Below are 16,049 nucleotides of genomic sequence, written 5' to 3' on the forward strand. Positions count from 1 at the left end.
CCATTCCCGGGGGGTTGGGGCAGAAGGAAGGGCGCAGCGATCTCGGCCCTGCAGGCGATGAGGAGAGGCGCGCAAGGTGCAGAAGTCCAGTCTCCCCACCAGGAGCTGGAGGAGACGCGTGGCCGGGGGACCCTTTCTGAGGCCCTAGGGCAGAAAAGGGCTGGGCGACGCGCGCCGTGTGCTAAGGGAGAAGGACGCAGCGGTGTCAGATGCCCAGAGCTGGGCAGAAGCGCGCAGGGCGCAGCAGTACCTGACTGCCTTGTAGGCTAGAAGGGGCAAGGTTGGGAGCTTCAGCCTTCCTTGGCGCAGAGAAGAAGGGCGCAGGGCGCTAGGGGAAGAGGACGCAGCAGTACCAGACCCCCGCGCAGTGGAGACGGGTGCAGGGCGCTGAGGGAAGAAGGCGCCCCTGTACCAGACCCCCGCGCAAGGGAGAGGGCTCAGGGCGCTGAGGGAAGAAGGCGCAGCTATACCAGACCCCCGCGCAAGGGAAAAGGGCGCAGGGCGCTGAGGGAAGAAGGCGCAGCTGTACCAGACCCCCGCGCAAGGGAGAAGAGCGCAGGGGGGAGCAGGCAGCGCCACAGACATGAGGCTGGTCCTGGCGGAGCGGAGCCTCAACCTCACTAACCACAGCTGGGCTGGGGGTTCCGGCAACCTGAGCTTGGAGGGGCCGCTGGTGGCCTGGGCGGCGGGGGGCCTGGGGCGCACGGGGCACAGCGCGGTGGCCGTGTGTCTGGGCATCATCCTGGTGCTGGGCTGCCTGAACAACCTGCTGGTCCTGCTGATCTTCCTGAAGTTCGAGTCCATCCGGACCCCCATTAACCTGATCCTGCTGAACATCAGTCTCAGCGACCTGCTGGTCTGCATCTTCGGGACCCCCTTCAGCCTGGCCGCCAGCCTGCGGGGCCGCTGGCTCCTGGGCGAGGCCGGCTGCAAGTGGTACGGCTTCGCCAACGCCCTCTTCGGTAGGTGCGGCTGCCCAGCTCCCCCTCGCAACTAGGGGAGGAAACCGCCCTGCTGTCACAGCCCACAGGGGCAGGGGGAGCCGCACGACAGTGCCCGGGCTCGGGGCTGAGCCACGCTTCCTCTTCTAGGGCGCTGGCAGCCTAGCGCTGACGGGGACAGAGGCCCCGGGTTCCTTGGGGTAAGGAGCCCCACCTTGCATGCAGCCGGAGCAGAAATATACAGACTGGCAGGGAAGGCGGTGTGTGTTTACACCCACTGGAAAACCTGGCCCCAAAGGCCAAAGACCTGTTAGGACAAGACAGCTAGGCCCTCTTGCTAGTGCTGGTTTATTCTGTCTTCTCTAGGCCAAGATTTTCAAACAAGAGTGTCTACATTTGGGCTCCTAAATCCATAATTAGGCACCTAAATAAAAGTTTGGGCTGATTTTTCAGAGATGCCCAGCAAGCACAACTCCTGTGAAGTTCAGGGCAGTATGTGAGTGCTCAGCACCTCTGCAAATCAAGCTTCTTTTACATATGGGTGTAGGAGACGAACTGAAGGCACCTAACTGTGGAAGTGTTGGCTCTAGTGTTTGGTGGAGGGTCTGATTAATAACAGAACAAACTGCCTTGCTTGCCTGTGGTTTGGGGATGGAGAAGGTGAAGTCGAAGGCAGGTGTTGCTGAGTGTGCCCTGTGTGTTGGTTTCCAAAGAAGAGTCTGGTTGCTATGGGTTTTAGTCATCCATCATTGTCTAAAAGGTTTCTTTTAAATCCTTGCATGTTGGGCCATAGTTTTGTGCACGTCTCCAGCATTGTTCAGTGGCAGAGGTGTGAAACCCTACCTCCATCATGCCAACCCTCTCTCTCTTTCCGCTCATTTGTCACTTGCCCAGTAGAGTTCCTTATGGGATGAAACTGCATATGCCTGGTCTTACTCAAAGAGGAGTTGTTTCTGGGAAGTTTGAAGACCTGTGCCTTTTGAACTTGAAACAAGCAGGAAGAATGCTCTTTGCTTTAACAAAAAATTCTATCATGTATCCCCTCCCCCCTTATCCCGGCAATGCTTTGCTAGACACGTCATCTATAGATGTTCTGAGTTTTAGGTGATCATGGAGTTTTGGGGCCGCCTCGACTAAATGTATACAACTGGAGCCTACTCATCCTGTCAGTTGACGTCAGTATGGATTATGGGCACAACTGAAGGGCTAAGCAGGCACCAGATTCTCCGGCCTGTAATTTACTGTTATCATTGGCTCACAGGCCAATCACACTTACTATTATTGATATTTATTTGTATTGCATAAGTGCCTACAGGGGAGACCAGCACATGGCTCTCACACTTCTGTGCACTCCACCCCCCTTTCCTCCAGGCAATCACCCATTAACCCTTATCACTTCACCCAGACTCACTCACCTTTGACCTAGTTCCCTGATACTTCACATTCACTCCAGCTGTTGGAAGAGTCCTTCCATGCCATCTACCAAATATCAAAATCCTCTGTGAAACTGAATTGCTTTTCTCCATCCAGCTCTCTTACAGAAAGAGGTCTGCATTTAAAATGGCAGCATTTGCTAACAGCTACCACCTAGTGGTATCAAAGTTAGCACGGTTTTCCCCCCTTTACTTAGGGTTTGTTTACATGGGGAAATAGACCAGAATGGCTGTTTTGTGGTCGCTCCTCAAGGGGATACTATATTCTGGAATAAATCACTTTATTTCAGAAAAAATAGCGTGCTTCCAAAGCAAAGCAATTATTCTGGAATAGAACGACTTATTCTGGAATAGAGTATCCACATGGGAGCTATCTGCAATAGCTATTTGGGTCAATTTCCTCATATAGATAAGATATAATAACTGTGACCAGTAATGTAGCTATGAGTTACACAGATTTGGGATTTTATAGCTAAAACAAACACATGGGAACAATGCAGAGATGGTCAATATGGATGATGGTCTACCGCAGGGGTTCTCAAATTTCATTGCACCGCAACCACCTTCTGACAACAAAAATTACTACAGGACACCAGGACGGGGGACCGAAGCTTGAGCCCACCCACTCCCCACCACCCCGGGTGTGGGCAGGGCAAAGCCAAAGCCTCACTCACTGCCCCAGGCTGGAGGGCTTCAGCCCCAGGCAGGGGGCCTGAAACCTTAGCCCTGCCACCCAGGGCTGAAGCCCTCGGACTTGGGCTTGGGCTTTGGCTCCGGACCCCAGCAAGTCTAAGCCAGCGACCCACTTTGGGGTCCCAACCCACAGTTTGAGAACCACTGGTCTGTAGTCAGTGGGAGTTTCACATTGGCAGGAGCAGCTTGGCACTGATATTGTTATATCCAGATGCATTTTACTGCAGGCATTCCGATGGGGTTTTTTTTGGCTTTTTTTGTGCTGTTGCAACAGGATATTTGTTTGAAATTAAAAATCTCAGATTTATTGCACGACCATTTCAAATGCCTGATCCTGCAGCTGTTCCCTTCACTGAGAAGGGAGTACTCACGAGAAGAAGGGCATCAGGATCGGCCCCAAGGGGTTCAACTGGCTGCCTGGTCAGAGACTGTGCACTTTCCATCTATCCTTACCCTGCGTGCTTGTTTCTCTCCTAGTGGGAGAATCTGGAAAAGCCTATACTGAGTTCTCATGGGGTGAATCCTGCAGGGCCAGAGTCAGCAAGAGTTGACATGTGCCTGCAGTGGGAGTCATGGCTGAGTAAGGACTGCAGGACTTGGCTCCCTGGGAATAACCCCTTTCATCTTTCTGACTCACTAACACCAAGCCCGTCTCTTTCCTTGCAGGCATTGTCTCTCTGATTTCCCTTTCCATCCTCTCGTACGAACGCTATGTCACAGTGCTCAGGAGGCGCATGAAAGTGAACGTGTCCAGCTACCAGAAATCCTGTTTCTTTATTGCAGGCTCTTGGTTCTACTCCTTGTTTTGGACTTTGCCTCCTTTGTTTGGTTGGAGCAGCTACGGTCCCGAAGGCCCGGGCACCACCTGCTCAGTAGAGTGGCACTCCAGGTCTCCTAACAATATCTCTTACATCATATGCCTCTTTATCTTCTGCCTTATATTGCCTCTTCTGACAATGATCTATTGTTATGGGAAAATAGTGAGAGCAATCAAAATGGTAAGTATCTTCTCTCGCTGCTCTAACATATGATGGTTGTAACTGCATTCTTCTTTTCTCTGTACTGGATGGGGATATTCTTAGAGTTCTGCCTGTTGCAGGACAGGTGATACCCATGTCTGCCTATTAGGAATGAAATCTGCCATAAAGCAATATGTGGGGAGCTATGATTAGGGTGACCAGACAGCAAGTGTGAAAAATCGGGACGGGGGTGGGGGGTAATAGGAGCCTATATAAGAGAGAGGCCCAAATATCGGGACTGTCCCTATAAAATTGGGACATCTGGTCACCCTAGCTATGATCCAGCTCCCACTGAAGTCAATGGGTGTTTTGACACTGAGTGATGCCAAATGCTGCATGTATTGTGGTAGTTCTGGGAGGCTCTATCAGGGAATGGCCTGCCCCTTTATGTAAATAAATGTAATAGAAAGGTGATCCCTGTGCCAAAAAGCCCTTGGTCTGAGTCAGCCTCAATCTACTTTAGTTGTGGTTTGCAGCTATTGGTCTAGATTCACTATCTGCTCCTAGGCTCAACGCAGCTGTAAATCCAGTTTAACTGGCCGGGGAAACTGCTGTGTATCTCTGGAGCATAGGTTGGAGAACTAGCAATAAAGACTGTATAGAATGCAACAAATATCTACCAGATTATGGAAAGTGAGGACAATGACTATTATTATATAGTTAACACATTTCTTGCTGCAGTATCCAGGTGCTCCTGGGTTCTGGGTGGCTCAGGTCCTTGCTGTTCACAGGACCTAGTAGATTGCATTGTTGTACATCAAAACAGGCTTATCCTATTCCAGTAGAGGTCACTGTTGACATGTATTCTGTGCTAAGTTTAGAGGTGTATGTTCTCAGCTTGTTACACCCTGCGATAAGGAAAAATGGCACAGATAAACGGACTTCTTTTATACAAAAGATTTCATGTTGCCCATACGAGTAGGAATATTAGTGACAGAATAGCTGTACCATTGCAAACATCAGGATAGTTACGTGACAAAATCATTGGCAGGTGTCACATAATCCTTCAGCACCTATAAACTTGTTGAATTTAGGACTGAAATAACCCCCCACTTCTGAGTTTCATAAAACAGTACTTTATTTTAGCAGGTTTCTAGGTTTAATATGACGACTGTTCAGAAGAGGGAACACCACATACTTTTTATGGTGGTATCCATGGTTACCTGCTACCTCCTCTGTTGGATGCCATATGGGATAGTATCTTTGATTGCAACATTTGGCAAGCCAGGAATAATCACTCCAACAGTAAGCATTGTCCCATCCGTTTTGGCGAAGACTAGCACATTTGTTAATCCTGTTCTCTGTGTGCTCTTGAACAAACAGGTAAGAAGTTCACTTTGTTTATTTATTCTGGAATACAATTGCTCCTTCATATTAGATTGGTGATCAGTAAGTACTATTGTTAAAATATATGTAACAACTTTGTATGGGGACCTGTCTGAAATGAGTTGGGGCGTCTCAGTCCCGTTACAACACCCAGTCTTACAGCTGGGCTTCCTTAGAAGTGAGTTTCAGATAAAATAGCAAAGGTTTAGCTGAGTTGGCATATAGTCCGTCTTTTCACTCCTCTGGAGGTGATCATTAGGAAGTAGGGCACAGTGGTGGGGTCACTTTGGGGTAGCTTGCACTGCCAGTGCCCATTCTGTGTGTGCTCTGTTTGATAAGATGTAATTGCAGTGGTGACTTGTTCCGGAGTCTCTTTGTCCCCTATTTGTGACATCACCCTTCTCATAGTGATGCATGCAGTGCAGTTATGTATTAACAATCTGTAACTAATATGCTTTGTCCTGCATCACACATAGTAAATGCATTTTCTTATTGAACTGTGCTCTGGTGTTAAAAAAAATAGTTCTTGTCAATAAAAGTAACCCAAGAGAAGGCTAATAATGTCCTTGGGTTGCTGACTTGCTCTCCCACTACAGATGGGGAGTAGCTTTCTGTCCTTATTTTAAGTTTTTTTTTGGAGAGGGTCCATAGAATGGTCCCTCCCATTTCCACTTTGTCTATAGCTCCCTAATCCTGATTCACAGTTGCCCTGCGAGTTAGACGTGCGACTTGCAATGGAGGCAATAAGCCACATTTCTGATTTCCTGATCCTGCTTTCAACTACCTGAAAGGGAATTCCAAAGAGGATGGATCTAGATCAGGGGTCGGCAACGTTTGGCATGCGGCTCGCCAGGGTAAGCACTCTGGCGGGCCGGGCCAGTTTTATTTACCTGCTGACGCAGCAGGTTTGGCTGATTGTGGCCCCCACTGGCCGCGGTTCGCCGTCCCGGGCCAATGGGGGCGGCGAGAAGCCACGGCCAGCACATCGCTCGCCCGCGCCACTTCTCGCTGCCCCCATTGGCCCGGGACGGCAAACCGCAGCCAGTGGGGGCCACGATCAGCTGAACCTGCCGCGTCAGCAGGTAAATAAAACTGGCCCGGCTGCAAGGGTGCTTACCCTGGCGAGTCGCGTGCCGAACGTTGCCGACCCCTGATCTAGACTGTTCTCAGTGGTAGCAGATGACAGAACAAGGAATAATGGTCTCAAGTTGCAGTGGGGGAGGTTTAGGTTGGATATTAGGAAAAAAAATTCATTAGGAGGGCGGTGAAGCACTGGAATGGATTACCTAGGGAGATGGTGGAATGTCCGTCCTTAGAGATTTTTAAGGTCAGGCTTGACAAAGCCCTGTCTGGGATGATTTAGTTGGGGATTGGTCCTGCTTTGAGTAGCGGGTTGGACTAGATGACCTTCTGAGGTCCCTTTCAACCCTGATATTCTATGATTCTATGAAAATTTTTAGGAAGGGCCAGTCCATGCCCTGAAGAGCTTACCATCTAAGGAAAGGTAATTTGCATTATTTTCCCTTGAGCTCCCAGTGCTCTTACATGGATATATATTGACATCCTAGTTATAGTGAGTGGGGATGGAAGAATGCACTGTATTGAACATTGCCCAGAGTAAACTAGAGGCTAAAACCAACAGGAAGATTCAAGTTTAGTTTCATGAGAGGAAGTGTCTCAGTGATCTGAGGAAAGGAAAGAATGGAAGAATCATAGAGAAGGGAATAGAGGGATGGCTAACATGGGGATGAATGTGGTCGGCTATAGGGGAACACCAAGAGAGAGAGGTAGAAGGGAGCAATTCCATGAGAATATTGAAAGCCATGAGGGTTTTGCCGAATGTTCAGTTACACTGAAAGTGATAAAAGTTGGCGGTGATAGATTTGTAACTTGTGCGTCTCTGGAATTGTGACGTTTCCCACCCCTGGCTCTTCTTGTCCTTACATCAAAGTTCTCTTTCATACAGGGCTTTCTTTAGGCACCTTCTTTGATTACATTAACAAAGTTCTGGTCAAGGGTCAACCAAATTCTGAGCTGTCATCCTGACTTGTAGCCTAAATTCAGTGTTAGTGATGAGGTTCTATTACTAATGTAAACTGGCCTCTTCGGTTTTAGTTCGGTTTGGGTGGTTTTGTATGTGGGTTTCTTTTTCTTCAGCAAATGGCCCGTTCTTGTTGCTATCATCTCTATCTGTGTCAAATATGTAATACTTCAACCAAAGCCTGCCACATTTCCTAGACCACGGGGATTGCTGTTAAAAGAGGGGTGAGGTTCTTTTGAAAGGGATCTTCAACCCTTGCATTAGAGTCAGAAGCCTAGTGAATGGGATGCATTAGGGTCTGTTCAGTCCATGTTTATGAAGAGTTCCTTTTGAAGGAAGTAGATCCTAAAAACAAGCAACCTATATTCTGTCCTTGTGCTTCATGTGGAGCTCAGCTCTAGCTTGATAGGGAAGTCTGAACAGAAGATCAATCAAAATAAAGGGAAATCCATCTTTAAAGCTGTATATCTATGAGCAAAGTTGAAAAATTCTAGTAGGGAGGTGGATTGTCTTGGGGTCTGCATTTGGTTTTCCATTGTGTGCGGTGGTATATTGGTCCTCCACAGTGACTCCGCCTTCCCTTTTATAGCCGGCTTCATTACCCCATCACCTCCTGCACCCTGGAGGGGGTTGCTTTTGAAACAGTCCACATTCTGTCAGCTGATTTGGTAGCAAAGCTGTGATTAAAAAGGGGATGGCCCTCATATTGGCTGACAGTAGGGATTAAACTGTGGACGTCCAGAGCTAAAATCATGGGGCTCTAAATCTTGAATTAAAAAGATGGGATATGTAAGTGGGGGCTGTAACACAGTTGTGTTCTCTGTGGATGGCGCATGGAGTGGGACCTGTAACACACATTGACGAGTGGGTTACATTAACAGGCTTCTCGGCCAGTTCCTCTGATTTATTATGCACAGGATAAAGTGCAGGGAGTTAGTAATAATATGAAGTTTATTCTTCCTCTCTCAGGTTTGTGTGATGTGATCCTTAAGGGGCTGCTCGAGACTATGTTCTTAGCATACGCTCTCCTGAATTTCAGTTTTTCAGTTTTTCTTCTTCTTTAGTTCTACAGGTGTTTTATCACTTTAGTAAAATGTGGACCGTTCCCTCAGCGTACTGAAAACATTCTCAATTCAAAAGAGCGCCAAAACTTTGAGATAGCTGGCCGGATAACAGAGATTCCCCTGTCTCAAACGCCGGCGGATGAAAGGCAAATCAAAAATAACACTCAATGCTCTTCAAAAAACCAAAAGACTCTTGTGGTTCATTACAAAGTCTAGATCAAAAAGCTGCTTTTACAACCCTCCATTCGACCTCTATGTTGGCCCAGCAATGAAAGAATGTCCCAATTCCCAATAGAAATGAACAATAGGACGAACATAGAAGACATCACCGAGGCCCATAGGACTTTCACTACTCAACGATGTTAGGTTTATGTCTGCCAAGAAGAATAAGATGCAATATAGATCACGCTTGGAGATTGTCGGCTAGCAGCCTTTCACACTTCAGCATGCATGCCCTAAATCTTACACATTTAAAAATACCACATGTATGCAAGCTACTGGAATAGATTTCAGCTTTGCCAGTAATACAAACATTACTGGCAAAGAAACATTTCTACCCAGAAACATCAACAAAACGTTTGTGACCCTCTTAATTCTGAAGTAATGGTTGTTCTGTAATGGTTTTTTCTATATCATTTCTGGAATGGTAGATGACCTGTTATTGCCATCAGAAGCTCTGATTCACTAGCACTGAAATCATCTTTCCTGGAAATACCTCTTCTGGGCCAGTGACACTGCAGCATGGTGAACTGAGAGAAATACCTGTTATCTATGCTACCTAGTCACAGAGTGAGAAACAGGCTCCTAAAATCCCCTTCTGTCTTTATTTCTAGTGTTTTTGTCTTATTCACCTAGCAACATTTTGTTCATGAACATGTACAAAAATGCTAGACCCCAAGATTTGAAATCCTAACATGGGGAGCTGCACGAGCACTGGCTTATCAGCCCCTCAAATCACAATTCTTAGTGTCAATGCAGAAATGCAAATTGTTTTTAAGCAAAATGACTGTGACTCCACTACACCAATTGCTTAATTGAACCATCCAGCTTTGTGTGTTAGAGCTTCAAAAGCTGTTTTCTTGGTTTAATGTTTTTATCCTCCTTTGCCAGTCAAGAAATATGCTGATCTGAAGTCTGCCTGATATTGCCTGTGTTATGATAAGCTACTCTGATCTCTTCTGGCTTTAAAATCTAGGAAACAATAAAGAATGGTTTGTCTCGCATTATTTTGCACAGCTTAATTGTCAAAATGCCAATGGTGTGCTTGGCCCCTGTGCATACAGGACAGTACCTGCCCTAAGGAGCTAACCATCTCTGGCTCTCTCTATGCTAAAGTTTTCTGCTAACATTTCCTTCCATTGCTCCCAGCTGCACAATTCCACAGGTGGTAGCAACAGTGAGAGTGCTAGAGAAGACAGTGCGGCTGCTGGCATTTAAAGCATTGTGTCAGGTAGCTCTGTGGCCACCTGGAGTCTGTATTAGGGCTGCAATGGCTGGAGCTGAACCGGCAGTCACTGTGGTGGGGAAATTTGAGCCAAGGCTTGCCAATGTAGACACTCGCTAAATGCCAAGGCTGCTTGTACTGCCCTCCAGTCAAACCTGATCCTGTATGTTTTTGGAGGTGGGTGCAGTAAAGAATGTTCCAACTCAGGAGTAAGGTGAACGTCAGCAGAAAAGTTTCACTCTTTATTCCACATAAGCTTAAAATTGCCATTGTTTCCTTCCCATTTAGTTTTGTTTGGGAGAAGTGCTAAATAAATTACTGTCCCACATCTGACGAAGTGGGTATTCCCCCACGAAAGCTCATGCTCCAATACGTCTGTTAGTCTATAAGGTGCCACAGGACTCTTTGTCGCTTTTTACAGATCCAGACTAACATGGTTACCCCTCTGATACTTGTTCCACTATTGTTCCCCCGGCTCCAGTTGTATGTGTGAGCTACTGTAGAGGGTCTATTCCAGCTGATATCAAGGCTGCTGTTAGAACCGCAAAGGCTATATAAAGTCCCAGACACTCACTATTCTGGTAAAAGATTTCCCCATTCCACGTGTAACATTGTCCTTCTGTCTCCCCCATTCCTGTTTGTGAATAAGGTGCAATCTTGCCTAGATGAAGGAGAGTTCATCCAGCTGGACTTCTCGCCTCCTGCCCTCTGTTAGCGCCTAGGGTCCTCTCCACCCATCCCACTCTACTTTCCCTCCCTGTAGAGCAGAGGTCCAGCCTGGTACCCCAGAACACCAGCTATCCTTCCCCAGCACCAAGGATGGGCAGTCATGCCTCCAGACAGCTAGCCCCACCACCTTGTCTGCCCGAGCTATCTCGCCTTATAACAAACACACAGCCAGCATTGTCCTATTCCTATTCCCAGTGTGGCTCCTAACCCCTCTATAACCCAGACTGACCCTAGCACACCCCTCAGGACAGTGCATAGGCACTGCAGTTGCTAAGAGCAGGATGCTCATGGCTTTTCCCTGAGCCAGCTGCTGCAATTAACGCTTGTGCCATTTCTCTCATGATTTAGTACTAATTAAACAAGAAATTCTTGGCCAATGGAGGGCTGTCAGCTTAGCTTTGGGACTGAAAGCAACCAAAGAAAATGCAGTCTTACTGCTGCTCTCCAGAAGCAGGTTCTGAGAAAAGAGTACAGCAATCCTATTGCTGATTCATAAATTCATAGATTCTAGGACTGGAAGGGACCTCGAGAGGTCATCGAGTCCAGTCCCCTGCCCGCATGGCAGGACCAAATACTGTCTAGACCATCCCTGATAGACATTTATCTAACCTACTCTTAAATATCTCCAGAGATGGAGATTCCACAGCCTCCCTAGGCAATTTATTCCAGTGTTTAACCACCCTGACAGTTAGGAAGTTTTTCCTAATGTCCAACCTAGACCTCCCTTGCTGCAGTTTAAGCCCATTGCTTCTGGTTCTATCCTTAGAGGCTAAGGTGAACAAGTTTTCTCCCTTCTCCTTATGACACCCTTTTAGATACCTGAAAACTGCTATCATGTCCCCTCTCAGTCTTCTCTTTTCCAAACTAAACAAACCCAATTCTTTCAGCCTTCCTTCGTAGGTCATGTTCTCAAGACCTTTAATCATTCTTGTTGCTCTTCTCTGGACCCTCTCCAATTTCTCCACATCTTTTTTGAAATGCGGTGCCCAGAACTGGACACAATACTCCAGCTGAGGCCTAACCAGAGCAGAGTAGAGCGGAAGAATGACTTCTCGTGTCTTGCTCACAACACATCTGTTAATACATCCCAGAATCATGTTTGCTTTTTTTGCAACAGCATCACACTGTTGACTCATATTTAGCTTGTGGTCCACTATAACCCCTAGATCCCTTTCTGCCCTACTCCTTCCTAGACAGTCTCTTCCCATTCTGTATGTGTGAAACTGATTTTTTCTTCCTAAGTGGAGCACTTTGCATTTGTCTTTGTTAAACTTCATCCTGTTTAATTCAAACCATTTCTCCAATTTGTCCAGATCATTTTGAATTATGACCCTGTCCTCCAAAGCAGTTGCAATCCCTCCCAGTTTGGTATCATCCGCAAACTTAATAAGCATACTTTCTATGCCAATATCTAAGTTGTTAATGAAGATATTGAACAGAGCCGGTCCCAAAACAGACCCCTGCGGAACCCCACTCGTTATGCCTTTCCAGCAGGATTGGGAACCATTAATAACAACTCTCTGAGTACGGTTATCCAGCCAGTTATGTACCCACCTTATAGTAGCCCCATCTAAATTGTATTTGCCTAGTTTATCGATAAGAATATCATGCGAGACCGTATCAAATGCCTTACTAAAGTCTAGGTATACCACATCCACAGCTTCTCCCTTATCCACAAGACTCGTTATCCTATCGAAGAAAGCTATCAGATTGGTTTGACATGATTTGTTCTTTACAAATCCATGCTGACTGTTCCCTATCACCTTACCACGTTCCAAGTGTTTGCAGATTATTTCCTTAATTACTTGCTCCATTATCTTCCCTGGCACAGAAGTTAAACTAACTGGTCTGTAGTTTCCTGGGTTGTTTTTATTTCCCTTTTTATAGATGGGCACTATATTTGCCCTTTTCCAGTCTTCTGGAATCTCTCCAGTCTCCCATGATTTTCCAAAGATAATAGCTAGAGGCTCAGATACCTCCTCTATTAGCTCCTTGAGTATTCTAGGATACATTTCATCAGGCCCTGGTGACTTGCAGGCATCTAACTTTTCTAAGTGATTTTTAACTTGTTCTTTTTTTATTTTATCTGCTAAACCTACCCCCTTCCCATTAGCATTCACTATGTTAGGCATTCCTTCAGACTTCTCAGTGAAGACCGAAACAAAGAAGTCATTAAGCATCTCTGCCATTTCCAAGTTTCCTGTTACTGTTTCTTCCTCTTCACTGAGCAGTGGGCCTACCCTGTCTTTGGTCTTCCTCTTGCTTCTAATGTATTGATAAAAAGTCTTCTTGTTTCCCTTTATTACTGTAGCTAGAGTTTGAGCTCCTTTTGTGCCTTTGCCTTTCTAATCTTGCCCCTGCATTCCTGTGTTGTTTGCCTATATTCATCCTCTGTAATCTGTCCTAGTTTCCATTTTTTATATGACTCCTTTTTATTTTTTAGATCATGCAAGATCTCGTGGTTAAGCCAAGGTGGTCTTTTGCCACATTTTCTATCTTTCCTAACCAGCGGAATAGCTTGCTTTTGGGCCCTTAATAGTGTCCCTTTGAAAAACTGCCAACTCTCCTCAGTTGTTTTTCCCCTCAGTCTTGATTCCCATGGGACCTTACCTATCAGCTCTCTGAGCTTACCAAAATCTGCCTTCCTGAAATCCATTGTCTCTATTTTGCTGTTCTCCCTTCTACCCTTCCTTAGAATTGCAAACTCTATGATTTCATGATCACTTTCACCTAAGCTGCCTTCTACTTTCAAATTCTCAACGAGTTCCTCCCTATTTGTTAAAATCAAGTCTAGAACAGCTTCCCCCCTAGTAGCTTTTTCAACCTTCTGAAATAAAAAGTTGTCTGCAATGCAGTCCAAGAATTTGTTGGATAGTCTGTGTCCCGCTGTGTTATTTTCCCAACATATATCCGGATAGTTGAAGTCCCCCATCACCACCAAATCTTGGGCTTCGGATGATTTTGTTAGTTGTTTAAAAAAAGCCTCATCCACCTCTTCCACCTGGTTAGGTGGCCTGTAGTAGACTCCTAGCATGACATCACCCTTGTTTTTTACCCCTTTTAGCCTAACCCAGAGACTCTCAACACTTCCATCTCCTATGTCCATCTCTACCTCAGTCCAAGTGTGTACATTTTTAATATATAAGGCAAAACCTCCTCCCTTTTTCCTCTGTCTATCCTTCCTGACCAAGCTGTACCCATCCACACCAACATTCCAATCATGTGTATTATCCCACCAAGTTTCAGTGATGCCAACAATGTTACAGTTGTATTTATTTATTAGCACTTCCAGTTCTTCCTGCTTATTACCCAGACTTCTCGCATTTGTATATAGGCATCTAAGATACTGGTTTGATCTTTCCTCCCAGTTTTGTCCTGACCCTCCTTTCTCTCTGCCAATATAGCCCACATATGGCTGTGTCCAATTGCACTAAATACTAAATTCCACATATGAAACATGCCTCGTGGTGTGGATGTGTTATGTAAATAGTTTAGCATTGTGTTCTGGGCCTTCTGGCATCGTTTGATGCTTTTTTAACACTCATTTTAAATTAATGGAGTCAAAACTCAAAATCTGTGGGTCTGGCAACACTCTTCTCTACCCCTCCCGGAAATGTTAGGCCAGTAGGGAAAAAAAAAAAAAAAAAATTATTGATAGATATATTCAAAGGGTTATTCCTTTCACCCTTGTAATTTTGACCCAGATGGAGCTGGGTGTTGTTAAGGAGGTTCAGACCTTAATAAAATACTGCATTTGTGGTACAGCCTGTGCATAAATAGGCTAGTGCAGATAGGGCTGTTACCATGTCTTTAGCCTCCTCATTGTGTCCTCTGCTTTTAACTGTACTGTTTCAACACCCATCAGATCAGTAAATATACTTCCTGCCTGTTAGCAGAATCTGCCCTTATTACTGGCGGTGAAGGAACGCCCACCAGATGTTAGTGTACGGTCTGATTTAAAAAAAAAAAATCAATGGAGATATCCTATCTCCTAGAACTGGAAGGGACCTTGAAAGATCATCAAGTCCAGCCCCCTGCCTTCACTAGCAGAACCAAGTACTGATTTTTACCCCAGATCCCTAAGTGGCCCCCTCAAGGATTGAACTCACAACCCTAGGTTTAGTAGGCCAATGCTCAAACCACTGAGCTAGCCCTCCCCCAAGCCTACAGTCCTGACTCAGGCAAAATTCCCATTGACTACAGTAAGTCAGTCATATTTTAGATCAGCCCAAAATGTGAGAATGTAGGTGACATGCTCGTCTCCTCAGAAAGAACCCAAGGGGTAGATGTTGACCTAATCCAGCTGCATGGGAGAGAAAGACATCTTCATCCCCATGCCCGGTTGTTCGGCGGCTGCTTGCACAGCGGATCTGGGAACCCTGAAGAACTCAGTGCTTGTGTTTTGGCTTTTTCATCCATTCCCTGGCAGCAAATGGATGGGGAAGGGGTGGAGTCTTTGTCTAAGGCTAAGCCTTATATATTTGCTTCATATAATAGGGGTGAAATTCACCCGCTGGCATAGGACATTCCCCATCCCCTCCCCGACCCTCCAGTAATGTACCAGCGGGTAGAGATGGCTGGAAATAAGAGGGTAAATAGGTTAGACCAAACTTGACTTCCTTGTTCTGGCAAAATTCCATGGAGAATTATGCAGGAACAAGGAATTAAGCACAAGGTCCTAAAAGCCTGAGCCTGTATTGCTTTGCTTCTGAGTCAGATCCCAAACACCTTATGCATTTTAGGCTTTGAGTTTGGACCCTCTTTTCACTCTCATCTGGATCCATAAACCCATTTCCTTGGCCAGTTCCTGGTTAGAATAAGGAATAGATGTGTCTCTTAAAGCCCCTCACCTGCTGACTGGTGTCGATGGCTATAGAAACAGCAGCATGCTGAGATACTAAACCAGTAACATGACTGCCCTAGCACCCATCAGTTACAGCTGTAGAGAAATCAGAGAGGCAGCCCCTAGCTCTGAGGATATAAATGGAATAAGGGTTATTCTGGTGGCAGCATGTGGAAATGCAGTTCTTTTCTCTAGCAGTCCTCACCAACTCCTTTGCTACATTCAGGGTTGGAGTTTGGAGGAGCCAGCTATGACATTTACCACCTGATTAATGTGGTGTGTCAACAAAAGATCAGAATCAAAAAACACCTCTAAGTTTAGAAACTCTTAGATTTTTACAGGTTGCACATGTAAAGAAGAAGAGGGAAAAAAAGAACTGGGAAAAGGAATCCCTGTGTGTATATAACCGAGTGTGTGTGTATATAATATGTTTATTACACAGAGTTCATCAGAATACATTACAACACAGGTTTTGAGTTAGAAAACACATATTATTTCTCATCTTTGTAGTATCAA

The 16,049-nt window shown here is 45.9% G+C and overlaps 1 protein-coding gene across 1 annotated transcript; it reads left to right on the top strand.

The window, feature by feature from the left end:
* The first annotated feature begins 337 nt into the window (after positions 1 to 337).
* Positions 338 to 10,059, top strand: LOC117882358 (pinopsin-like). The gene is made up of 4 exons (XM_034780519.1): positions 338 to 962; positions 3,734 to 4,065; positions 5,173 to 5,409; positions 8,518 to 10,059. Exons 1-4 carry the CDS (start codon positions 584 to 586, stop codon positions 8,731 to 8,733), a joined length of 1,164 nt encoding a protein of 387 aa, XP_034636410.1. The 5' UTR covers positions 338 to 583; the 3' UTR covers positions 8,734 to 10,059.
* The last annotated feature ends 5,990 nt before the right edge of the window (positions 10,060 to 16,049 follow it).

This window comes from Trachemys scripta, chromosome 9 (assembly GCF_013100865.1).
Source record: "Trachemys scripta elegans isolate TJP31775 chromosome 9, CAS_Tse_1.0, whole genome shotgun sequence".
Taxonomy (NCBI): Eukaryota; Metazoa; Chordata; order Testudines; family Emydidae; genus Trachemys; species Trachemys scripta.